The 27,588-nt window shown below is 40.6% G+C and overlaps 1 protein-coding gene across 1 annotated transcript in view; it reads right to left on the bottom strand.

Annotated features, from left to right (window-relative positions):
* The window catches only part of COL24A1 (collagen type XXIV alpha 1 chain), a 119,402-nt gene extending 92,391 nt beyond the window's left edge, over positions 1 to 27,011 (bottom strand). Inside the window, exons 1-6 of the mRNA XM_053985207.1 lie at positions 26,908 to 27,011; positions 21,269 to 21,330; positions 13,756 to 15,056; positions 5,793 to 5,846; positions 2,436 to 2,489; positions 437 to 490 (exon numbers count right to left, since the gene is read on the bottom strand). Of these exons, the coding sequence (XP_053841182.1) occupies positions 437 to 490; positions 2,436 to 2,489; positions 5,793 to 5,846; positions 13,756 to 15,056; positions 21,269 to 21,330; positions 26,908 to 26,963 (1,581 nt within the window). The 5' untranslated portion in view covers positions 26,964 to 27,011. The remainder of the gene's footprint in view (positions 1 to 436; positions 491 to 2,435; positions 2,490 to 5,792; positions 5,847 to 13,755; positions 15,057 to 21,268; positions 21,331 to 26,907) is intronic.
* Positions 27,012 to 27,588: the final 577 nt, after the last annotated feature.

Below are 27,588 nucleotides of genomic sequence, written 5' to 3'. Positions count from 1 at the left end.
AAATTTTAGAATCGACTCCATTTAAAAAAGCAGTTAAATACAATGCACAGTAACGTGTACTTGTCATCACCAAATTCTGTTTTACACAACTTTCTGGAATAATGCAAGGTACTAAGGAAAACTGGAATCTGTACTTTGTTATATCAGTGTGAATCTAATCCGATTTCATTGTTCTAAAGTCCTTAATTATATTTTTATAAATTAAATCAAATACATAATTTAAGTTTCAACTTTTAATATATTTTTTAAATTTTCCTTGGATTCATTATGTCACCTGTGTCTACAGCAGTCAGTCTAACATAATTAACTGCTAAAATACAGCAGTGTTAAAGTAAATACAAAGCATTTTGCTGTTACAATTTATCTGAATATTAAACGAGACTTCACAGAAGAATGGGACAGACAAAACAGTCTTCTATAATTAAGAAAATAATACCTTTTCTCCACATTTTGCCCGTCCTGGAGAGAATCCTGGGTCTCCTTTAGGGCCCTGTTGCAGAGAAATTAAGCTCAATAATGCTATCAGGAGAGGATTTCTAATAATGTATGATAAAACAAGTATTCTCAACTGTTCCAGCAAGAGCAGAGAAAAATGTAAATGTGCTTCCTATTATAGATATTTTTCTCATAACTTTTTCAGTAAAGAACTAGGGAAAAAAAAATCAAACAGTGCAGGTTCACAATAAAATGAGATTTACATTTTCCAAATTTTGTAAAGTCACAAAATTTTGAAAAGCAGATTTGTTGGTAAATCCAAGCAGGATTAGAGCAGATGCTCCAGCCAAATTGCTCTGCCCCTGTGTCCATCACTTCAGGGCACCAGTTGTTCCTCCAACCAAGTGCAGGATTATCAGGCTGTATTACTGCATGAGCCATAACCTTGTACAGGTTTCCTCAGGCTCAGCTTTCCCACAGTGCCAGAATCCACAAAATTAACTAATCTATTTTCCAAAGAGCCAAGAATAAAGCCAAACCTCCTGGATACCCTTACATTACTTGAAAAATACCCCCAGTTGTTTATCAGGAATTAAATGCTGAGGGATTGGCTCTTGGTAGGAACTGCTGGCCCTCACTCAGGGCTGGACACGTTGCTGCAAGGACATTAATGTTGTGCCATGTTTCAGAAGCACCTGCATAAAGGATCCTTCAGCACAGGAGGGAAACATTCATGCATCTTAAAGACAGAATAAAATTCTGCCCTCATTTACTGCTAGAAAATTCTTGCAACTCATCTGCCACGTTTTAATATCAAACTAGTTTGTTTCTGTGTGATCAACTGGATCTCCATAGATAAAACTTCAGGAGCATCTGGTTAATTTTTTTTATTTAGAGAAAACCACTTGAGAATATGCTTGTATCAAAAGGATAATAAAATAACATAACATAAAATATATATAGGTACATACACATATGTACAATTCCTTCTATTCTTAAACTAATGGACAGAGCTACAGAACTATCAAAATTATCATCCAGTGGAGGGAGAAAATAAATTATAAAACAAAGCCTAGGAGTAATTATTTTCCTAGAAATGTATTCTATTACATTGCCAGCATAAATATAGTAAAAATTAATTATGAATCTTTAACTGTCCCTATAGAACTAGATAAAAACAAAAACACACACAAAAACCGGAATCACTTGGTTTTATAGCACTTGGCACTGAAAGCTTTATTCAATTTCTTTTTATGTCCTCAAGCAGATTTTAGCACCTGTCATGACATGTCAGATTCCTGCAATTAGGAATCATACTAAACAAATCATGGTGCTGCCTTTTTCCTAACAGATCTATCAAATTGTTCAAACTAAATATGAGTTGAAGGCATTCTGCAACTGCACAAATCTGTCAAATCTATTTAAAGGGCCTATGTTACACAAGATTGAAGATGTTATTTGAGATTTAAGTTCAGTATTTTGTCTTTGACTTTAAATATCACTTCCATAAATCTTCAGAAAATTACTCTAGCATATTAATAAATAATAATGCTGCAGGTATTAGCATATTTCAATATCAATGCTTGGACATGGACAATAAAATAGTAATTTATAGGGATTAACAGTCTACATTTTTCCTTTTTTTTTTAAGCAAAACAAAAGTTTACAGCAGTTAAGCATTTAAACCTCAATTTATCAGAGGCTGAGCTGATTTATAGGAACTCTCTTGGGAAGTACAGATTACTTGCAAAGATAACCATTTCCAAGTCATCATTCTGCACACACAGGTGATTTCCTTTCCACTGAAGAATCTGCTATTTTGTTTTGATCTGAAGTTCAATTTGATTGATTACATTTAATTAAAATATGTTTATAGTAGCAGTCTCCACCTGTAAATGAAAGAAGGTCAACTACTTCTATTATAGGAAACAGTTCTGGGGCTTCCAAAAAGTATTAAAAAGTTCATGTATTTACATATCACCATGAATAAATAAACTCACCTTGGGACCTGGCAATCCTGGCAAACCTGGTTTACCGTGTGGTCCTGGAATACCCTATTAAAAAAACCCAAACAAATGAAGGAGAAGAACGACTGGGATTACTCAGTAAACCCCTGAACAAATGTGAATGGATTGCAGAGAATAATTTTACTGCATCTTTCCTGCTTTTAGAATCACTGGTTAGGATTTTCAAAGGATTCACAAGAAATAAAATATACACTCTTCCTAAAAATTAAAAATGAAGGTGAGGACCCCTTTTTTTTATTACAAATCTCAGTTTCTATTGTCTTCCCAGGTAATTCTTAACAGGTTTGGCATAGTCACTGCAATGTTGCTCTCCAGCTACCACACTTGAAGGCATGGAATAAAAATCAGTAAAATCACATTCTGAGATACCCTTTGCTATACACTGCAAAGGGAAGGAAGTGGATGAGTTCCTAGTGACTTAAAATATGTCTCAAAGCAATGTATCCCACCTTCCTTAAAAAAAAAAAAAAATCAGATTCTCCTGATTCTCCGGCAGCCAGTGTAGAAAATGGACTTGTTACTAAAATAATTCAACTTAAACTGCTCCAGGAACAGAATAAGCTATCAAGACTATCTACGCCTCCCAGTATAAGTGTCTGTTCCTGCAACACATTCAGCAATCTTCACTCCTTGAAAAATTGCACATTAGGGAAAATATTTGTTGCAATGGTTGTCAGCAGCTATTCATCTTCCAAGTACCGAAGGACCAAACTGGCGAAAATCTGTCCCTGATAAACTGGCAACAAAGCTTCTGTTGAATTCTAAGGCCAAAATTCTTCCAAAATCCAAATACCAAATATAATAAGAATATTTTTGAACTTTCTTGTATATTCAGTGGTCTAACAACAGATAAACTCAGTGTTTGTCTTTCCTCCTTTACCAATTACACCTTGCAGTAACACTGAAAGCTGCATCTTTTAAGTGCTCCCTCTCACTAATGACAATGTTGACATAACCCCACAGAAATGCTAATCCCACATGCTGTTTGAGAGATTAATTTGCACACTGGCAACTCTGGAGGCACTCTCAGGGATTTAGGAGAAAGGAAACAAATAGAAAGTGCCAGCATAGCTGCAGTGCTGCAGTGGCTCCTGCTTTCACTGCCTGCAGCGTTGCTGTCTTGGGGCACAGTACTGGAATAGAGAAGTGCAAAAGGATTCTCATGGAATGAGGCATCAGAGGAGTTTCATGTCATCACTAATTCTGAAACCGCTGAAATTTCATTATCAAGAAACCTGGAACAAGGCAAGACACTTAGGAAACACTGTCACATGTGAACTTCTTAACCACAGAATTGCAGGGATCAAAATCAGTTTTCAGTGGAAATCTCTAACCATTAATCATACATGCCCCAATTGCCCCAGCCATGTGGATCTCTGTCAGGATCAGGTTTGGACACACACTCTGATGAAGGCCCAGGCAATGCAGCTCTGCACTCTGCTGTTTCCCTTTGACACCTTGAGTCACGTTTCAGGATCACAAATGGCAACTCATGTGAAGGAAAACAGAAGTCACAGGGCAGGCTACTAGATGAGGAGCTGAATTTTGAGTCAGTAAAGTTTTCACAGACATTTTGGCTCACATAACTCCTGTCATACATCATCACTAGCTGCACATGCCTGAATTTATCAGTATTGCACAAACTAAAGAACACTGACATTTCAAAACCATTTATTTTTTATCAAATAGTTTTATAGACTTGCTTGGCCTGTATAAATCTATTTTAAACTCAGAATTACTAGTAAATACTCATCTCAGCCATTTTCATACTTTTCCAGGCACCTTACTGTAAGCTGTCCCTTCACATTGGAAAGTGTATCCTACACAATAATTAATCCAGAGAACTCACACAGTAGAGCACTGTTCTTTTAAGTATTCTATACGTGTAACAAGACCTTCAGAAAAAAAATCCCCAAAAAATTGCAGCTGGGCAAGGGCAATCCCACCAACAGGCTTGGCTTTAAACATATGGACAGCCTCCTCTAAAACAAAGAAAACTTTCCAGTTGTGAGGGTCTACTTGGATATGTGAGATCCTGCCTCTGATGCCAGACATATCCTTGCCACAGGCAGTGTGCAACATAAAAAAGCTGATTTGTAAGAACTGTCAGCTCTTACACAGAAGGATCCAAGAAGTCATGAAGAGATGAATTTGATCGTGAATGTTTTTCATTTTATACTTTTAAATGTGTTTCTTCTACTCCCTTGCCTCCAAAATGCTCTGGAACATCAGTTTGGCTTTTGGTCTCTTTGAGCAGTGTTCTTCAGGCCAAATGTAGAACATCCTGTGCTGTGCTGGCTTTCAACAGGCTATAGAGCAGCATCTTGTTTAAACCTTCCTCAAAGGCAGAACCAAAACTCCTCCCACGCATCTGCTGAGCCCTCATATAAACTACTCCCTTTTCTCCCACTTTCCATCTGCCTTGCTGACTCCAGCCACAACCACCCATATCCCAGCTACCATGGCCTTCTCATCCCCACACCAAACCTTCACCTGCTCCCTCCAGCTGCCCTTCCCCTAAAACCCATCCTGATGAACCATGACCTCAGGGACTGCTCAAGCAAATGGTTTTAGTCACAACAGCACAGAGATTCACCCTCTTTGGCCCCTTTAACTAATGATGTGTAGAGTGGCACAGCACAGGCTTCTCCCCCGTTCATGGCAGTGGGGGCACAGGTGGCAAAGCCCGTGCTCTGTCCCCAGGTACAGGACAAGGCTGCTGTCCCTGCTCCTGCTGGGCTGCACCCACTCACACAAAATAGACCACTTCCTACTGTAGCTCATTTCTTTAGCAAAGTGCCCTGACAATAACCTAGGATCAAGCTGCTGAAGCTCAAGAGACTAAAAGAGATTTTTGGGATTACTTTTTTCCCCCCTCTCTGTCTTGCAGTGGTTAATTTTGTATCTGTGCCTGCTCCTCTGAGGCTGCATTGCTTACTCCCCCTCACTCCAAAACAAATGAATATGGCTTTAGATTGCAGCAGATGGGAACAGCATGGAAAAACTAGAAGTTAATTCTGGGAGCAGCAAAAGCCAGGTACAAATATAACAATGCTCAGTGTATGCACCCAAACATGGAATTAACCATGCTGGAAGCTCACAGCAGGAGAAACAGTCTTACTTTAACCTATCTGCCAAATGTTCAGAATCATACACTTTCATAATCACAAAATGTGATTGCATGCATATATATATATATATACATAGATATACACACATATATATATAAATGTATATGCATACAGTTGAGAAAAATAAAATTCTACAAATTCCAGTCTGATTATTGGTGACCTGCCTAGAGGTGCAGAAGAACATAGTTGTTTTACTCACCCGAGGACCTCTCTTCCCTGAAGGACCAGGTAAACCTGGAGGACCTGGAGGACCCTGGTGATAGAAAATCAAAGCAGTTGAGGCTAAAACCTGACACAAGGACAGTATCACAACTCTAGATGAGACCAGTTTTGCTAACTGACAACAACCCTGTGCTCGTGCTGACCTCCTCAATTTAAAAACCAATTCCGAAAATACAAGAAAGCTTGTTTTTAATCTGCCTGTAAATTAGATTTCTGTTTAGAAGGTATCTTATATCAGAGAAATTGGAGCTAACAATCTGGATAGTAACTTTTAGTCAAGTGTATTGGTACTAAAGGAAGAAAATATTTGATGAAGAAACAAGTGCAATGTATTGTTAAACAAAGCATAGAGAATAATTAAGTCTCTTCAATAAGCTTGCTGGCATGCCAAACATTTCAGAAAGGTTGGAGTAACTGTGAAAAAATAAGATACCACCTCACAGAAATTACAAATATGAAATCTAGAAAATAAATGTGGACATATTACTGTTTAGTTTCCTATTAAAAGCTTCTACTAAGAATAACTGGCAGCCCATTTGCCCTTCTATATAATGAATATCATTCTCTTTAATGATAATGCAGACTTTTTAAGATGCTAATATATGATCAAATGTATCTTTTGCAAATGAATTAGATTATTAGTCACCCTATTAGACAGGGTAACAGCCCCTGCATATCTGGTTGTTTTGAACATAGAAACCTTTCCTTTTCTATATAATGACTGCTGTTCAGACTCAAAACCCCAGGATCTACTTCACTGTACTCAAACACAAATGAGTGCTCTAAACTAAAATCTGCACTACCTTATATTATATTTCCCCTATCAAATTAGAGTCCTACAGAGGGATGGGCTGTTCTTAAGGGTGAGTTGACCCCCATCCACGTGCCTGCACAGCAAGCCCCAGCTGTAACAGGAACCATGTACTTCCTGCAAGGGCATATGGGCATCAGGAAAGTCACACCTGAGGGAGGTCAGTGGATGAGAGCAGTTAGGGGTTCAACCAGGCTTCCTCACACTCCCTTGCTCTGTATGTATGACATCCTCTCAGCTGAGACACCAGGCAAAACACCGAGTACCACACTGCCCACCAGCAAACAACAGTGCTGAAAACTGGCTGAAAGGAATACCAGGAAAACCAGAAGGGCCATTATGGTGGCTGAAATCACCAACATGAAGGTTTTGCTAAACAGGAAAGAGCTAAAAAGGGGAACTGAGGAAGGAAAAAAAGACAAATAGCCTTAAGGGTTTTATTAGCAAGCAATATTTCATTAAGACAGAAGTTGAATTCTTGAAAACCTCCAGTTTGTGTGATACTTTTTTTTCTTGAAAAGGTAATGTCACTGCAGAGAAGACAGTACTGATTATGGAATTTAGGCATCGTCAAGCTAATTACATTACTTTGGCCAAAATACAGATCACTTATGCACAGTGCTGGGAGAACCACTGTTGTTCTGAAGAACTAAAAATATTAATTATTTCCTCTCCAATTAATCATAATAAACATAGGAGTTTAAATGTAGTTGGGAATATCTGCATGTCCCTACATGCTACATTAAGTCATGCTGAAACCCATACCTGCACTTCCCCTGGTCTTTAGATCAAACCATAGCATGTCATGCTTTTAGCAGAGAGTGTTCTCTATTCATTATGATTGCATAAATGCTCACTAACATCCTCGTTTTTCTGAAGAAGACCAAAAAATGTTTAATAGCACAAGAAATGTAACAGGGACATACATGGAAAACTCTTGACCTGACATTCTTGTCCAGGTTCAAAAATGCACTTGAAAGGGCACAGAGAGCTCCCACCCTACCCTGCTGAAGCAGTATGTTTTTAATATCTCCTCTCAAAGTGTAAGTTAAGAGATGCCTTTTGATTAGATAGTTATCCTGGGACTACAAATGAAAACATATTTTTGTTAAGTGAAATAGTTGCAACTAGTGTGCATTCTTTTGTGATTTGTGTTCTTCTCTATCCCTGTTTCAGACATTTCCTTAAAAATACATGAATAGCTAAACCCCACCATTTTCCTAAAAGAATCTTACTGAATATTAAGATCCCTGATCTTTGTTGCCGATTTATTGAATGAGGGCAGTGAGAATATTTTTCCCTATGTGGCTTCTAAATTTTTTTAAACACTATCTGCTTCCTCTGCAACAGAAAACAAATAAACAAACACCCTAATCCATTCCACCCGCACTTTGACTACTCTAATTCAAACATCACTATCTCTTTTATTACAAAAAGAAAAGCACAAATAAAGGAAAACCTAATCACAACCAAGCCCTCAAAAACCCCTAAAAGAGGCAGCAAAATTTTGAACTAGGCAGACAGAGATTAATAACACTTTCCCAGGGCACTTAAAAACAAAGTCAGCTGTTGTAGATGAAGTCTCTGGTTCACAATAATAAGCAGCTAGCCCCTACCATCCAGGTGTTTGATTAAAATATTAAAGGACTCTCCTTAACCAGAGGCTGTTACTCGTTAGCCTCCAGTACAGATTCCTCCCTGCAACTCAGGCAACATCTCTGCTGAGAGCAGAGCTCAGTAGAGCACACCTAAGTCTTCCTGGACATGCTTTCCCAACCAGCAGTTCCACATTGTTCTGTCCTATGTATTTCTACAATCTGGGAAAGCAACTACAACTTCAAATCAGTATGACTATTTTTATACTTGCTAGGAAGCTACTTAAGCCTCTCAGGCATCCATGTAAACCACAGAAATCAACATCTGAGAGTAAGCCAATCTCTCTTAAACCAAGGAATAAGTCATTCGTTTGAATAGCTTTTCTTCCAACTACTGGAAACAGTAATTAAACAAATCTGAAGCAATTAGAGATGTTAATGTGATTTTTAGCATTTGACACTTTGACCACCACTATCAAACAAAACAAAAATAAGTTAACTTTATATAAATATTACAGATGCTAACTTAAAATTATTTAACCAAATCAGTTTGCTCAAAACAGATCATTTGTACCTTAAGAATGATACTACAACTTACTGTCTTTAGGAATTGTAAAAGCTTCATTTAGCTACTGAGCAAAGAAACTCAAGTTCCAAATAATCATTGCATAATCCTGAAATAATAAAAGTAGATGCTACTCTTCCAGAAATTTTCACAGCCTTTCCAATGGTCACTGGAATAAATGTAAGGAACTTTCCTGGACATGAAATAAATTATTTTCCTAGGTACTGAAGCCCTGTGTTACTTGTGTTACATGTGTTTTAAACTTGACCTATTACCCAGAGGTAACAGGAAACATTTCATTTACATACAGCAAGTCTAAGATTTCAGATGCACAGCAATAAATTCTGCATTAAGTAGTTAAAACTTCTGCACAGGCACATGTTGATCTTCATGCCATTCAACATCTAAATCCTACTCACTGAACTTTCTCTTGTGAAGCAACTATGAAGTTTCTCTTTAAAAGGCTCTTGACTGTATCTCAGCCACTCAAATCCAGTTCACCTCAAACTATTCTTTTAAAAAAGACTAAGTTACAGAAACATACAAGTTTAACACCTGATTCATCAAATATGAAGGCAGGTAGTCCTTCAGCAGAACAAAACACCCATGAAACTTTCTGCACATCATCACCAAAATACCTGTAGTGCAGCAGTGAAGTAAACAGAATCATCAAGCTCCAAACCTATTCTAAAACTTCCCTATGAGGAAATTTCACTTCTAACACTGCTAATAGAATTTGTTCTATTGTTCAGGTATCACTCTGATAAGTTATGTTTTCCTTTTATCCCACCTAAAATTTCCTTCTCTGTCTTGCCACACTTTATGTGAAGAGGCAAAAAAGAATCTTTATTAACTAGCCCTTTGCAAAACTATAACTATATTCATTCCTAACTTTCCTTACTAAACACACTTCTGCTTTAAACTTTGCTCAGAATCATATTTTCTACAACTCTACCTTATTATTGCAATCATCTCAATCCTTTCCATCTGTCCACATCCTTTTTAAAGCTCCTCATCTAAAGTTGAGGACACTTCTCCAAACTGCAACCTCATCATACCCAAACCAGGAGAAAAAGTAGCCTGTCTCTGATACTCACCACTCCTCCTCATGTATCAAACATCTCAGCAGAAAGATGTATTTATTCTCTGCTGCAGTATGATACCAATCTATGATCCTCATGACTCCCAAAGCAATCACTCCCCCACAATCTATTCATACTTTTAATTTCTCTATTATTGCACTAAGTTTATTCCCACCAGTTTTAGACCATTTGGAATTCCAATCTTGTCACTCAGAATTTTTCTTTGTGCCCCTAGCTGCTTTGTTTACCTTCTTTAAACACTTAATACAGATATTAATTTAACTATTGAGCAACAAGGATCCTACCAAATTTGAATGTACACCTATTGTTTTAATTCTTGTTTCATTTGCATTTCACTGGAAACAATAAAATCTGCACACTTCTCTTTCCAAATGCCCTAGAGCAGGCAGCCACCTCTGTATGATTAACCTCCTTTCTTTACAGTTGTGGAAGTCTCCCTTTCTCTATCAAAAATTCCTACAATGGTCAAAGCAATGTCCTCAACCTCAGAGGAATATATATATATATGGCTTTGGGTTATGGATTAAAGTTTTTCAATATTGTTGTGTAGAAGATAGAGAAACTGCAGCAGTTTTAGGGGAATTCAATTAAATGTTTGAATTTTTAACAATAACATTACTATTTGCTACTAAAAATAAACCTGCAACAATCTAAACTTTTTGTCTGAATCATCAGGTACTAAGATTTCTCAGCCTGGGCAGGGAAATGCATGAAAGAGATTAAGTGACCAATATATCCCCTGTGGTCACGGGGAGCCTCAAGAAGCAATTTTATTCAACTGAGAAATTAGCAAAGAGTGCAATCAGAAGTGTGAAAGGTCAGCTGTGGGTAAAATAAGTGAAATAAGCTAAGTGTGAAAGGGAAGTTACTGCAGTTCATTTAGCACTGCATTTAGGATCTCTGCACTGCTCTCCCAGGGTTCTTACTCTCACATCTCTCAATTGCAATAGGACATCTCATCCAGGACTCAATTCTGCTCATTGCAGGGCTTGCCATTTCCCCTTCCTCCTGGCTACAATTCCAGACTGCTTCTCTTTACCAGCTAGAAGGAACATCACCATTTGGTCTTCTACCATTCCTCCTTCTGGCAGAGTATCTTGAAAATCTAGAAAAACTTTTCCAATAGAGGAAACTAATTCCTAGTTCATTTCTCTTGGAAGGCCACATCCTGTGCAGATAGGCCTGAAGATGCAATTACCTACTACCAAGTAACAGAAATCAGCCCTTTAGCTCACATCAGCCTCTCCTTCTACCAGTGTGGGACTATGCACCATGTTATTGCAGACTACTTTAGGATTGTGCAATGAAAAATATCAGCTTGAAAGTTAAACAGTTAAAAATATACACCACATTTATTTTTGTAATCTTTGCACATTGCCAACATCCTCTGCATCCCAAAAAGGAGTGGCTCATCAGATGAACAGAGCAGCATTCCCTTGAAAGTAGTAATTCAGGAAATCTTACTATCCCAGTTTAAACTCACTCTATATTTTTCTAGGGGGGGGTTGGCCATTGCAGCTGCTAGAATTTTAATCAGGGTCTTAATAGTTTTGAATAAATAGCTGTTCCCTTTTTATACACTATCCATAAATGAGAGCCTGAATTCTGGAGTCCTGCTTTGCAGCGGTGGGCGAATTCCACAGCTGTGGGATCATGGAATATAAGAGGCCTAATTATACAAGGCAAGAATCAGTTCTGGTAGATGATTAAAAGCTACAAGAAGCTGAGTAGTTTAAGAACCACAAAAGCTAGTTCTTGCCTGTCAATTCCAATAGAATGGACATTAACTTCTATGTTCAAATCTTGAAAGAAGATTCAAGCCAACTACAACATAGTAAAAGAAGTAAAAAGAGGGGGTTTCATGCCTCATCAGGACTTTTTGCTGCAAGGGAAGTTTTCAAGTTCTTCAGTGCTGCTTTTTAAGCTCCTCATTGCAGACTCCATGAGTACTTATGTACTAAAGCGTTAGAGCCACACATATAAGAGCTGCATTCTCATCTTCTCTGCATGGGAGGACTAGACTGAGAAAGCAAACCAAGATCATCTCTTCAAGTCTGAGACCAACAGCAGTAGCAGATACTGAGCCACACAATCTCCATAGAGCACAATTAGTTTCATGCAGAGATCTCCTCTCCCTTTGGTGTCAGCCTCTCTGGCAGAGCAGAGTTTTAGCTTTGCTTCTGTTCCAGCAGGTGCTGCTGGTCCCTTCAGTCAACCTGAGGCCCACAAAGCCCTACCACAAATCTTTAAGACCTTGGGCATGTTATCTAAATCCTGACCCAGCAAAATACCTCAGTACAAATGCACCATATTCCCTACAGAGTGCAGCCTGCATTCCTAAGCAAGACAAACTTCTCTAGCCCCAGTCCATAAGACAGGCATTGAAGATGGCAACTGACACCTCAGAGCCCTTCAAGTTAGCTGTCATCTTTGCCACTGTATGTGTAGTGTCTCTGTGTAGTGTCTAGAAAAACAACCCAGAGCATTTGCTTGGAGTTTCAATTAACATTATCAGCAGTCATTTCTGTGACACGTGAAAAAGAGCTGACTGAAATCACCACAAACAAGATACAGGCTAAAATTAAAACCTTCCATTAGTAGTTACTAAACATCCTAATGTCCAAAAACTGAAATTAACCTCATGCTGATGACAGCTACATACTTACTGACATGTCACCATGAATGCTATCATAAGGGACAAAGACAGAAAAAAAGGCTGACTTCACAATCAAAAAAGATTAAGCAAGAGCACTTCTGGAGTAGCGTGAATTACTTGTTAACACATTTTTCAATTGTGTAACAATTACTTTGAGCCTGTATCCTGTTTAGAGTAAAAAGTGAACTTCTGAATAGGTTCTTAGTTGTTAACTAGTTCAAGGAAAAAATATTTCAAGTGCTGAAAGAATAGACACAATAAATTTATGGCCATATTTAAATATATATTAGGAGCTGCTTAACACATATCAGATTGCTTTCCAGTAATAATCACACAGATGAACACTTAGAAAACCAAAACCAAACAAACAAAAAAAGCAAGTGAAATTATTTACTTCATGCAATGGTTTAAAATTTTTTACCAAAATCTCACACAAGCACAAAGCATGATCTATCATATTTCCCAGGCTAAGCAGGAACTGATGTTCTTTCTGGTCTGTAGCTTTATATATATGGGCACATTTTTATGTACTAAAAAGTTTATGAGCCTTGTGCGCACAATAAGAAAGGAGAAATGAGTTTCTATTAAAAACACTACTGTGCATTTGCAATTGTCTCAAAAATCACTTACCCTGTGAACTGAAAAAACACCTCAAAATCTTGTAAGACTGTTCTAAAAACCATTTTCCATGCAGGTTTGCTTAACCCCATAACCTTGGGTTATGAATGATTGAAGACTAGATTCTGCAGCTGGTCTATTTCTACAACTATAAATTTTGACAGCATTGCTCAACTAAGACAACAGTGTCAGTCTTCCAAGCAGCCTGGTTGTTCTTTTTATGGACCAGCACCCATATTTGTGAACTGCATTAAATCAGCCTGCAATTTTATTATGTGAGCAGTCTCTGTAATTAGTAGCTACAAACCTCCAGCTGCATTCCAAATTTTAAAGAAGTCTGGGTTGCCTACCACTTCACCAGCACGTGAATATCTTGGATGTCTTGATATTCTTCCAGTAAGTAAAAGTATATGACACTTACATTGAAATTACATGTGAGAAAAAGACATATTTAAGGCAGACAAGCATTTGTACAATACAGCTGGGAGAAATTGCAGTCACAGCTTTGGCATGCTTGGAAAGGCTTCTTTCAAAGCCTTTGTTAAATGTATGCTGCTGCAATACAGTAAAAAGAGTAATAAAGATAACTTACAGGAGGTCCAGTTTCCCCCTTTGGACCTCTGACACTTCCCCTTTCAAACATTTTGCCAAGATCTTCATAGTCATAAGCATAATTATCAATACCATTTTCATAATTGCTTTCTGTATGATAAGTCTCATCAGCATCAAATGCACCTTCCTGCCCCAGATGGAGTTGATTATCCAGAGGGAGCTCAGCAGGCAAACTGTACAGGGTTGTGTTGAAGATTTGCTGCTTTTTGTTTGGTTCATCTAAATGCTGTTTCGCTTTTTCCATTCCCTTGCTTTTAGTTTTACTCTGTTTTACAGGGGAGATCAGAGAAGGCTCACTATGTCTGCCTGCATCTCCTGTGGTATTAGCTGAACTATTTGGATATGATCCTGCAGGGGTTTTAGTGATGTTTCTTTTTCTGCTCATCTCCTGCTGCTGAAGAGCCAGAGCGATGTTCTCCTGGAGTTCTGTTTGAGGCCAAGCTTCCAGCAACAGAGGTTTGGTCTCCGCAAACTCCCATACAGAGGCATTTCTTAACTCAAAGTGGTCTGGTAAAAAGTGAATCTGAGCAACGTTGGTAACAGGCATGTTTGATACTTCTTTCCATCTGTAAGCTGATATATCTTCCTGATTTTCCTCATCAATGATCATCTTTGAAAAAGCATCCAGCCCATCTGACAGAGGCGGAGCCCCACGCAGAGATCGATAGGTTTCAGCCTGGCGACACTGCTGTTTCACATATTTACAGTAGTTTGCAGAGGCTTCTGCAGAGGGAATAATATCGAGCTGACATATAACTCCTTCAAAGCTGACAGAGTGAGAGTTCATCCTTCCGAGGGTAAATACACCCTCCAAATCAAATGTCCCCACTTCAGAAAGTACTTCACTGCTGTAGTACTTGTTTCCACACTCAGCAAATAGTGAGACAGTCTTGTCCCCAATACCAATGGCAAATGAATGCCATTGTTCATTATGAACACAATAATCAAAGTACACGGGCTGCTTCCCTCCGGTGTACACCGCTACCTTTCTCGGTAGCAGCTGGACACCAAACTGCAGTCTGCTTTTGTTCCTAACACTGAAAAGAAAAGCATCACTGGCTCTGTAAGAGTACAACCCAACCAATAAGGTGAACTGATGCCCTAGATTTGATGGTATGACTTGAGCGACACGGGACTCAATATGTGCATCATTGCTTAGCACCGCTCCTGATGCAGTTAGACGAACACCCTGAGGTAACAGAGAGGATGTTGAGGGCACTGATGTCTCTGAAGGCTCTTGGACATCTTTCACAAGGCCTAGTTGATGAAGAACATCTATTGCTGTAAAAAGAAATAAAGGCACACTGTTGATTTAATTTACAAGCTCATACATTGAGATTCATATAAACAAATGTACACACATTTTAACAAATCTGTACCTCTCAGAGCTTACACAGAGTAAGGTCCTGGAAGGCACTGATCTTTCACATAAAATAAAATAATTAAAGCCAGAACAAAATTTCCATCTTAAAAAAAACCCAACCAAACTAAACAAACAAAAAAAGGTCCATCAAATGCCCATTTTAGGTTAATTCACTTATGAAAGTGAAAAACCCTCATTTGCTCTCTTCAAACTTTCCAGTGATCAGTGAATACACTTTGGTTAGTTCCTTATCTATTTAGCTAATCCTGCCTACTCTTTGAACAGAGAATTACTCTTTTTTAGAAAAGTTTTTCTTTACAAAAAACCTTCTGCAGTAAATCCATGCTGTTGCTCTTTATCTAAAAAGTTCAAATCAAAGCATTGAGGGAAGGGTTGCTTTGTTTATAAGAAAGGACAAGCTATTTACAGCACAGTAACGCCTCCTTCCCCTCCACACAGTTTACTTGTTCGAGCCATGGATAAGGTGAACTCTGGAGCAGTGCAAGTGGTGAGGAGCAAGGAAAGAGGAGAATTGTCAGGACCCAAGGGGTAGTGCTCCTGTGTTCTGGCTCATCTCTCCCCCTAAAGTGCACAAGGCTGCAGCCACCATGACAAGACATTGAATTAAGAATGCACTCCACAGCAGGAGACAATAAGGAGGCAGAGCAGCCAGCTGTCCTACTGATTGATGGGTAGGATTTGGCTTTGCATACAGAAATCTGGATAGGTCTTCCTACAGGGAAGTATGGGCAGTGGTTTGTTCACTGTTAGAGTCCCTAGTTTCTCATTCAATGTGAGCTGTCTTTTAAGCCTTTCCTTAGTCTGGGCCATACAGTGTCTCCATCTTTTACCTGGCTAAATATCTTCACCTAATGGGTAGAAACACAATTATCTATCATCCTGATAAACTGAAATAATTTATGTTCTGAGATATGAAATCAAAGCCGCCTTTGGGTAAATCAACAGTTGAAGGCGACCCAATTAATTTCTTATTGCCTAAATCAGATTTGGGCAAGTTGGAGTTGGTGGGCATAGACACCTTCCTTCAGAATGAATATAAAGACAATGTTACATCCCTTATGATGCAGCTGAAACACTGCAAAGGCTCGAGTAGGAGCTAAACCACATACCCCCAGAAGCCTTTCTGTAGGAGCTCAAAATAAGATAGCATTTATGGCATTGATAGATTGATTGGTAAAAATTGCCTGCCTGAGTGTTTGTAAAAGGTGCAGAAATATTGCAGATGTTGAATCAAAATGCAGTCCAGCAAATATGGAACAAGATGATTAGGAGCTAAAACATACGACATGGGAAAAGGCTGAAGAAACAACATTTGCTTGGCCTAGAGACAGGAAGGTTTGGGGGAAGCTAAATAAAATTGTCCATTATCTGAATTGAGGCCGTAGGGAGAAGAGAGAAAAGCTGATGAGTAACAGTCACAAGCTGCAACACAAGAAATTTCAGCTCCATACAAAGAAAAAGCATTCCCACCACAAAAGTGGCCAAGTGCTAGACCTGGGGGCAGAGACATGGGATAATCTCAATTCCTGGAGATTTTCAAAGACCAAGTGGACAGAACCCAACAACCTGAAGTGACTTCAACATTGATTCTGACCCCAGCAGGAGTTAAGACCAGATGAGTTCAAGATCCCCCTAACCTATATTTTAGGATTTTTTTTTTTTCCACAAGGGGAAACTGAAGACTAGTTTTCATAAAGAGCATTGTACAGCATCGTATGATATCATCTGTTTCCACCTCTCACTGGAACAACTTCAGTGAAACACCTATATTAAAAATTACTTGTAGTATCTAATAGTTGCACTAATCAAATAAGCCTGACTGGGCAGACACAGGCACTTACTGTAGTATTTTGCTGAGGCTACTTTTGTTATGCACATGCTTATACTAAGTAAATAAAACTGTTATAAGGCACAACAAAAATTTAGAGTAAAGAAGAAAAGTTAAGGAATTGCGGCAATATTAAAAGAAAAGAGCCACTGAAACAAATGGATATTTATGCTTTAAGCAGAAAAAAGGTCTCCTTTCCCAGTTTCCCTTTCTCTGTTTACTGAATGTATTCATAGCAAACTTTAAGAATAGACAGATGTTGGCTTAGTTTCAGTGCTAAATTATGAGAAGTGCCTGAGATTTCCTTGAGAGTGATTTATAAGTTGGAGTCAAAAGCATCAACCTGAACACACCGTACATCTTGAAAATTAATTACTCACCTTGTAGTGTTTCTAGTCACATTTGAGATCCATGGACGGGCCAAGACTATCCTGGCGAGTAGCCAGAGCAGACGGAGGTATGGAGAAAAAGTATTTCTGCAGAAAGTCCTGTGTATGCCAACATCTCAAGATGTTTTGCCTCAGAGCAATTAATTCACCATGGCTGTATTTTTATCTGTCAGGCTGATAACAGAGGTCAGGTTCTAGCAGAGCTCTGAAGCACAGTGCCTCTGCTAATGAACCACCACTCTTTGCCAGGACCCTGGCCTGCCTGTAGCTCTGGAGCAGAAAGCTGTGCTTGCACTGCCTTTGTGGAGGGGAGCTGGGAAGAAACACAGATCCTGAGCTCTGGGAAATGCAGTCTTATACATACAAATAGTCCCCAAAGGCAGAATACACTGCTCCACTACTTCTGTGCGCTGGCAGGGCCAGCTGACTGCACAAGGAGAACAGCTGCTAGCCTAACCTAAAGTTGTGTCCAAATATCACATCCTAACCTGAAATACTGGGCAAGTAGTTGTATTTAAAAAAAAAAAATTAATTACATATTTTTATTTAAAAATAGTAATGCATGTGATCTATCAAAAATATTATAAATTAAAGTGTAAAATAAAAAGCGTAAACTGGTTTAAAATAGTCAGCTTAAAAATTACATTCAAGCCTATCACTAATAAATGGCAAACTGCAAGCAAAATGGCTAAATTTTTGGCAATTCTGATTTGAAAAGAGCTCATAGTTTAAAAGTTATGAAAGAAAATCATCAGCATGATGATGAATAAGATTTTTTTTTCTATCCTGCAAATAGATTTCTGCAAACAATGACAGGTCTTGAGAGAGCTAAACACAAATAAATATTGTGTGAAAAATGACATCAAAAAAAGTAAGTATAAAGGAATTACTCCTTGCTGACTTGCTGCATGTTAACCCACTGTCAAGCCAAAAGGCTGTTCCAAACTTTTTTGGCCAGCCATTTCACTTCTGGTCCAACATGCATATTTATTTTATTTTAAGGCTTTCAGAAGCTCTTGGCAGCACACTGGATTTTGGGAGCAGGCAACCCTCTCATTCTTCCTCCCAGCATGACAACCACTATTTGCTTTACCTATCAGTTGTCAGTTTTCTTTGTTTACTCATGTCTGCAAAACATCTGTCTTCACTTACTGCTTATTCAGCCCATTAGTCCCCCAAACTGTAACAGCTCAACTTCTTGAAGGAAAGGTTGTTTTGGGTTTTTGGTGTCAAGTGCTTTCCTTTCACCTTCAAGGAGATCTTTAAAAATTCACAACCTTACTGCATCATGAGGTAAGGCAAAAACTTACACCAGCTTTGGCAAAAAGCCTTCTGGCCCTCACATGGCACAAAAATAACCCCACAAAGGAACTGGGGAGGGATGAAGGGATTTGACTACAGGATTGTTTCACACGCATACTCCATCCAGTCTCTCTTGCTCATTTCCCACATTGCTCCATACTCATGGCTACTCTGAAAGCAGGATCTCTGAGTTGTTGTCCCTGTTTCAGCAACCTTAGTACACACATCTCTCCCTTTCCCTTTTCCAGTGTGGGTAAGGGAAAAGAAAAGGGCCATTCATCAGTCAGCTCCATCAGAACCAAGAGTAATTACTCATCAGACTGCCCATTTCCCAGGTGATGATGCATCTGCAACTGGGTACACTAAGATACCTGGCTGCAACAAATGCTCTCCTGGATGCCAGATCAGGTTACTGGCAGAGGAAAGCCAGCAAGACACATCAATCCTGTGTGTCCTTGAGCCCCACTCAAAGTATTATTCCTAAAGTCTGAGACTGTATCTTTAAATGCACTTTACTGGACATGATTCATAGCAGCATAAAACTGAACAACAGGTACCTTCTCAGGTAAAGCATGCAGAGGCTTCTCAGGTAAAGCATGCAGAGGCTGTCTCCTCAACTCAGGAGAGAAGACATTAATTAGGTAGCATCTTCATGTTCAGCAGAATGTTTTTCAAAATACAACTGCCAAGGAAGTTTAAGAACCAAGGCATTAACATGTTCCTAATGGGCACCCAATCCTGCTCCTGGACAAACACTAAGCACCACAAATGCAATAATGCAGCTCTGCAACTTATATACTGAAACTGAAGGATATATTTGAAATGCTCTTTTTTTTTTCTGAGGAAGTTTCCTTCTCTGAACTGATTTTCTGTGCAAATAAAGTGCACCAAAGAGGAACCAAATTCACTCATGGGAAAAAAGTCGCATCAAGGTTCAATGCATCATTTTGATCCTAAGCAAGCATTTAAAGAAAATAAAGTCATATATGGCACTTGTGCATCAAAGATGGAGAGGAGTTTCCATTCACTACTTCTCATATGGCTATCTAGAAATGCTGTTGAATAATAGTAATAACAATACCAACAAAATAATAGAAAAAAAGGAAATTCCTTCATCTGCTGGTAACAAAATAAGAAATAATTCAATAAAAGCATGTTGAGACTGGAGGCTTTACCCCATTTCTGCAAAGCTCTGTGCATGGAGGCATTCTCAGTCAAGATGCAGGTAAGACTCAGTCTCCACCCACTCCCCTGTGTTGCTGCACCCCCAGCCCTGCAGCTTTCACAGTCCCCACCTGAAGGGTCAGTGAAAAGCAATTCTTGAGCTGAAGGACATGAGGAGTGAGAGAAAAGGCTTATTTCTTTGTAGAGGAGGAGGGTGGGCTAGAGGGATGAAGACACTCAAATTGTCACCACACAGCTGTCTCTGGCATCTGTCACCTGCTCCCGCTACACTGGGAAACTGTAAACTGCCTCTTCCCTTTCCATCCCTGCAGGCCTGGAGCAGGGCAGGCCACACACATCTAACAGTGCTGCCCCTCCTCCAGTGAGAACTTGGCTCAGCTATTATAAAAATCTGGGAAAATCCCATCAACACAAAAGCATATGGCCCCCATTGAGCTGGATGTGAAAAATCAACAACCAATCTTACCAGGCAAGCAATGGGCAACACTGGAGGGCAAAACTACAAAGGCAACACGGGGAAGCAAAACAAAAAAATCCACGACTGAAGGAAAAACCAAGCTTTGCCAATCTCTGGGAATGACAAGCAGTAAAAATGCATTGGTGAGAATAATGGTGGGAGGCTGCTGAAATATCCCAAAGGGCTCTAGCAAAACATTATCAGGAATGAGTCTTCTCTTAACCATGCAACCCATCTGTTTGCATTCAGATGAATATTTGCAGTTACACACTCACCAGCCAAAGATGACCTACTTCATGCTTCACCTGTACAGCAGAGGACCATGGTGGAGAACTGATGCTGCCACTCTCATGGCTAATAAGAAGTGACTAAATGGCACTTTGGCCTCCACCACTTTGGGACGCTGTCATTCCCACAGCAGCCTCCAGAGCAAGCTGCACATCTGGTGCTGTTATAACAGCTGGCAGATTAAAAAAAGAATCTAAAAACAAGACAACCCTATTTCCTCACAACATCTGCATCTGAATGCAAAGCCAAATGAATGCCAAATTTCACATTTTGTTTAGCGATGCCAGCCTGTATTGTGCGCCATGGTTTGCCTGCCTTAAGTGCAAAGGTAACTCAGTCATAGCTTGCCACCCCCAAGGACACCCACTTGCAGTGAAGACACAATCAAAGCCTTTTCACTGTACAAGGCTTCTTTTTTATGAAGAGCTTGCTTAAATATGTAAGCAATTTCATAGACAGAAAATCTGAGCAATTTTCAAAAGGTCATCTTTTCCAAACTGGTGCTTTGAACTTTTGCTCTCATTATGCTGTAATTGGTATTTTCTTTAAGTCACATGAATTAATGAACTGAACCTAAGGTCACAAGTAACAACAGCCATTTACTCTTTTCATCTACTAACATATTACACAAATGTTCTGTTATAAACAAAGCACTCTCACCTTGTTTGGGTACTTGTGCAACACCCACAGCTATACATGTTGCAATGAAAAGGAGAGCTTTCCTAAAAGGGAAAGAAAGGAGAAAAAACATGTGAGAAAACATCTACAGTTTCAGAACTCCAAGAAATTAGAAACCTGATTCAAGATCCAAATGGCAGAATACCACTGACTTCAACAAGTCCTGAATCAAAGCCATCACACTGTACAACTTTCCACTGATACTGAGAAGGTGATTTACACAAAGATTGAGGTTGTGTATGCCCTCAGACATAGCACATATATTTTAGGTTTTTATTAATAAAATGACTGCATCTGCTTTATATTTTCTTGCAACAGCTTTCAAATATAAATGCTGCTATGTAGTAAATTCCTTCCTGGAAAGAAAAAAATGTCACCATAAAAAAAGAAAAATGACAAACTAATTCCTGTAGAGATCATTAGATAATTGAGATACTTTTTACCTCCTATCAGTCTTCTCACTAGATCACATCATCTTCCCATAAGTAAAAATGTTGTGTCAAACTTTTGTATTATAAAATTTTATCATGCTACAAGCAAGTCACACTCTTCACAAAGTTTAAAAAAAAAAAATCCCATCACATTTCAGCTTATAAGTCCATGCTCAGGTAGAAAAGTGTCATAGTGATAGCTGTCACAGGCTCTCTGCCCTGGTTTCAGCCAGGGAGATAATTTTCTTCTTAGTAGCTGGTCGAGTGCTGTGTTTTGGATTTAGTATGAAAATAATGTTGATAGCACACTGCTGTTTCAGTTTTTCCAGCAAACATACATAAGATTGATCTAGGCTACATGCTCAAAATTCACTTTAGAAGTGTCCAATGTAGTACAGACTACATTTTTACTGTGATTAAGAACAGATTGTCTGCTGTTTCTTAATTATCGTTGTAGCCAGGTTAACATCTAATCACTCTCTTATCAGTGACTGAATCTTTTAATGAATGAGAAATCTATTCTCCGTTAATGTTGGACAACCAGGAACAGATGCATGTAACAATTATAGTAGCCTCTATCTACTCAGTCCTAAGAAGAAATATTTCAAAAATGTCAGAAAAATAGTTCTGATACTAACTAATCAAATAACACTCAAGCCCTTTGCTCGTTAATGTGTATAACCTCAGAGATTTTTCATAATATGGAATGCTAGAGTGACTAAAAATGTTTCCTAGACCAGGTCAGAGAGCACTTGAATATCTGGATTCGAGTGTATTTGAAAGTAACATAGTTGCAACTAAACATATACAACTTCATGTCCCCTAATTTTGCCAGCTCATTAGTCAGTTTTTCACATTAAAAAAAAAGGTAGGAAGAAAACACTACCACTCTTTATACAGGAACATATGGTTTAAACAGAAAGAAAAGATGAGTACATGTGCATACATACACATACAATGGTAATTAGTGAAAAGTCTTACTAATTCTTTAAAGGGTTTGGAATTCAAACATTTCAGAAACATCCAAGTGCATGAAAACCACAGAGCAATAGCCTGGTTTTATCAAGTGGATTTGTATATTGTGAGAGCTTAAATTTTGGCAAACAGAACAAATTAATAATTTAAGGAACAATAAAGCATGATAGTCATCATTGTCGCTGTAAAATGGTAGATACATCATGTCTTTCAGAAGAAAATGCACAGAACGTATAGGATATTCAAAAATATGCATCAGTGCTTCAGCTCTGATCACAGAGGGAGAGAAAAGTGGAAACTATGCCTCACACATCCCAACATGCTTGTAGGGGCATGTTCTTTAATTACCCACCACTGCAGTCCCCAGCTATTCCTCCCTTCAAGCTTTCTCCTGCTACAGCCATGAAATGTCTACTGGAGCAGTTCTGCAACTCCTGAAAAAGACCTAACACAAACTGTTGTCCAAACAGCTCATCCACTACAGGACACTCAGCTCCATCTTTTCAGAGTTCTAAAGCCCAGAATTCAAGTTCAAAGTTTCTGCATCACACAATGCATCATCTTTTGATCAGATGAGAAACTCAGTGACAGGAGACAGCTGTGCCAGAAACAAAGTCCATGCATTGCACTGTATCAGCTAAAACTCAGGACAACCCTTTATTTAACCCTTATTATTTTCAAAGGTGCAAAATGGATTTGCCATTAAAAATCACATAAAACATCTTAGCTAGCTACAAAATAAGGATGCTCAAAGAACCCCAGAGCCCAGAATTCAAAGATGACTTCTCTAATACCTACAACAGCCTCTTCTACTACACCAGCCAGGTACTAAGCTGTCAGGTACCTGCCTCTGTCACTTCCCAGCAAACATTGTAGGAAAGCGAGAAATTTCAAAATGTTCCCAGGGCTGTAAATTACACAGATGTAACTGAATATACAGAAACATTTAGTGAGAAGTAAAGACAAACATCTGGCTTACGCAGTGCTCTCCAAGTAATGTCAAGAACAGATGAGTTACCAACTAAGAGAAAAACCAGGGACCAGAGAACCATAGTGCTGGGGGTCCTCTAACGCGTGAGAAAAGTGAGACTTCCTTCTATCTTTTTTCACAAGTAAAATTTTTTGTAAATGAAACCATGTGCAACCTAATCCATGCAAACCCTCCCTCTTGGTTGAGATCACCACTCTGTACATTTGCAGAACAGTCAGTTCTCAGTCTTCACTCTCACACCAGCACAGCCACTAAGACACCAGGCATAATGTGTATGTGGCTTGACCCATCATCTGCCATAGCTGCAGGAAGCTTGGCTCCCTGTCTCAGCTGAGTACACAGCTCTTGGAGATGTTGGGACATACCAACAGAAAAATGTAGAATCATGTGGTGTGGATGACTTCAGCAGACCCAAATGCTGGCTATTTTTTCCCCCATTTAACATCACACCTGAAGCTGTTCCAATACCTAGGCTTTAGGGCATAGCCAAGGGGTCTCTCAAACTTCCTCCCCTTCTCCTACCTTTTCATCTGCTCTATTGTACATGCAAATATATGCTGAGGGCCACTATTGAATCATTTTGGAGGAAGGTACTACCAAATGTGATTGAGCTGTTGTACCACTAAAAACTAAGTTCATCTTTCTGATAATCTTTGACATGTTGTGGCCATTTGCCTCTTCCTCCAGAGTGGACAGCAACCATCCATGGTGGTTTTTTTTTTTTGTATTAGAGGTGATGGATGGATGAGAAAATTGATAAACTTCAAAGCAAGTTGTGGCAAGCTACAATGAAAAATTCCACCCTCTGAAGACTACTCAGAAGCGTAAAGAGCTCAGGTTTGGTCCGTGCACAGCAGTATCCTCTTCATTCCAGCCTAGTTTCATAAATCTCAAGTTTAAAGGAAGAAATACCACTAGTTGGCTGCTAGGAAAGACAAGTAAACCTGTCTGCAGTGTGACTGCCACAGGTGCATTCAGTCCTGCACTCCTCAGGGATGATGGTTTAAACACCAGCACCTGCCCCACACACGTTCCTTCACTGGAACTGTCTGGGGACTGCTGAGGAGAATGGCACAGTTTGGGTCCATCAAGCTTGACAAGGGCTTCAGAAAAGTCACAGCACCTTGTGGACAGAGATGCCCTGGAAGTCTCAAAGACTCCAAGATGTTATAAAACTTATCTTTCAAGATATGAAGAGAAATATAACTTTCTTTGCTGCTGTAATTAAATTAGCCAGCAGGTCCAGTGCTGCTTCCCAAATTTTAAAAGATCTACTTGCAACACAGTTTGAGGGGACACAACAGCCTGCAAAACCTCTCTGGTGTGACACATCCCCTTTGGTCACAGGTGGCACCATGCAATCAGCTGGGGGGAAGCTCCTGAATCCTTTGCCAAATTTCACAATTTGAAGAAATGGGAGAAATAGGAGATGAGGTAGAGGAGCATTGCCCTAAGAAGAGTTCTACAACAGGACTGGGGTTCAAAGAAAGGAAACTCCCTGCCTGGTGGCCCATTCTTTGGCCAGTATCTGGCTTAAAATGAGTAACTACCACATCCAGAAGAACAGTCAACTCTGCTAGTATTTCTAAAAGAAAAAAAGAATCGAAAAGACATGATTTTAGAACAGTTTTACAAGTAAATCTCTGATTGCTTACACTACTTCTCCAGATAGCATACACCATTTTTTTTCTGTATGAAGGAAAAAGTATACAACTTGAATTCCTACTCATGTGAAATACTCTTCTTATACAGAGTTTTTCTCTGTATATTTTGTAGATCATCCTTCAAACGTACTACAACTTGGTGCTTGCAAGAAACAAGGGTGATACAAGGCTGCTCATACTTTAAATGTTCTGTCAATAAATGGGGCAAGAAATTTAGAAGTCATGCAGTTGTTTTATTTATTTAACCTGCAGAGACACCCCTATACAGGCCTGACCTAAAGGTATTTCAAGGAAAAAGTGGTTGAAGTTGCAAGGGATTTACCGGTTTGACATATGCTAAGGAAACCTGATCCTTTTGCGAGAAATTCTGGTTTCTTAATACAGGCAAGTGACCAGGTTGCTCACTCTCTACAGAAGTAAATGAGGTAAATATTATAGAAGCATATAGATATATTCTGAAGCTATCTCATATTTTGAGCTTGAGTAAACTGCATCTCTGCTACTGTACCTCTTTCCTGTAATGCAATCTATGTTTCTCCATCAGCAATACCCCTTTACAGATTTAAAATAAAACCATTCTTTGAAATTGCACTCAGAAAATTCGTGAAGGAGTCCCAAAGACACAGCCATTAAAAACAGATCTCCTAGGAAGGCCACCTTCAGGAAGTCTTTTAACTACTCACAAGCATTCAAGTACACCCAGATTAAATATCAGGCACACTTTAGCAGCATAATCCTCACTACAACACTAAACAAATTCCTCTGTCCTGCTCAGAACGCTCAGTAAACTTAAGACACAGCCAGAACAAAACCAGCCCTTTACAGAGAGACATATACAAGTAACCTGTCTAATATCATTACAACTATAAATTCAGTCATTTTATCGAGGCTGCTTTTTGGTAAACTGGAGAGAACAGAGCTCTCTACCTTTGCATCACAGGTGAGGATGCATCAGAAATACCTCTGCCAATTGCAAAAACATGTGAATACAGAGCAGCTCTTCTGGCTATCTCTGGTATTAAGAGAGTAGTCTTAGCTCTTTAGCGTAAATTCTACATGCTTTTGAGTATGTTTGTTTGCCGCGTTTTACTAGCTAGGTACCAAAGGGGCGCAGGAGCTGCCCCAGGTTACTGCGGGCACTGCGGGACGCTGGGCCCCGGGATCCTCGTTCCCCCTCGGGCATCAGGGGGCACGGGCTGTCCCCGCTCCCCGGGGATACCAGAGCCAGGCTGCCCGGAGCGGCCTCGGGCAGGACGACACGAGGGTGCTGGACGGGATAGGGCACATCCAGAAGGACACCAGGGGTGCGGAGGAGAGGGACAGGAGCAGCCAGCGATACAGGCGGCCGCCGTCCGAGCAGCCCGCACCCCGTCGGTCCGCCGGGGGCACCGGGGACCCCGCGGGGTCACGGCTGGGGTTCGGAAGGTAGAGCTGGGGACACTGCCCGCCGGGCTCGTCGTCCCCTGCCCGAGGTGGGAGCCGAGCCGCAGCCCCATCCCCTGCCCGGCCCCGCGGCGGGGTGCCGGTGCGGTGCGCCCCGTCTCGCCGGCTCCCGCTTACGTTTGTGCCGCGGGAGAGATGCGTCCTCGCCTTGTCCTCTCGGCTCCCAAATGCATTTGTATGCATTTGCCCTGGCAGCGGAGATCCGAGGGAAAGCCGAGCGCCGCGCCGCCGCAGGGTCAGCTCCTGTCCATGAAAGCCCGCCGGCCCCGAGGTCTCCGCCGAGCTCCGCGCAAGCCCGAGGGCGGCCCGGCCCGCGTACAGCCCGCGGGGGCGGGCGCGGCGGGTGGGGGGGGGCGCCGGGGGCCGGGCGGCGGGGGCGCCCCGCGGCTGCCCGCGGAGTCCGGCGGCGGAGCGGCGCTGCACCGCCTGCCCCGGCACCGGCGGAGCTCCCGCCCGCCGCGGTGTTGAATTTCAGCGCTGGCTGCCTGGCGATTACATCAGCACACGCGGCCCCCGGGGCGGGCCGGGCCGCGGCCCCGCATGGTGCGCGCTGCCCCGCGCCCGACCCGCACCCGGAGCCGGCCCGGAGCCGGGGGGAGCCGGCCCGCGCCCGCAGCCGCCGGCGCGCAGCGCCGAGCCCGGCCCCGCCCGGCCCAGGTGCGGCGGCAGCGCCGGGACAGGTGATGCCCTCGGTGCAGCCGGAGGGCGAGAAGAGCCTTCGGCCGCCGCTGGGCTCCAGCTGGGGAGACTCGGCAGGAAGGTGCAAGTTAAATTAAAATCTGGGTTTTAATCTGGGCG

This window comes from Vidua macroura, chromosome 9 (genome assembly GCF_024509145.1).
Source record: "Vidua macroura isolate BioBank_ID:100142 chromosome 9, ASM2450914v1, whole genome shotgun sequence".
Classification (NCBI taxonomy): domain Eukaryota; kingdom Metazoa; phylum Chordata; class Aves; order Passeriformes; family Viduidae; genus Vidua; species Vidua macroura.
Note: the sequence above shows the minus strand (reverse complement) of the source record. Positions and strands in the feature narration are given on the sequence as shown.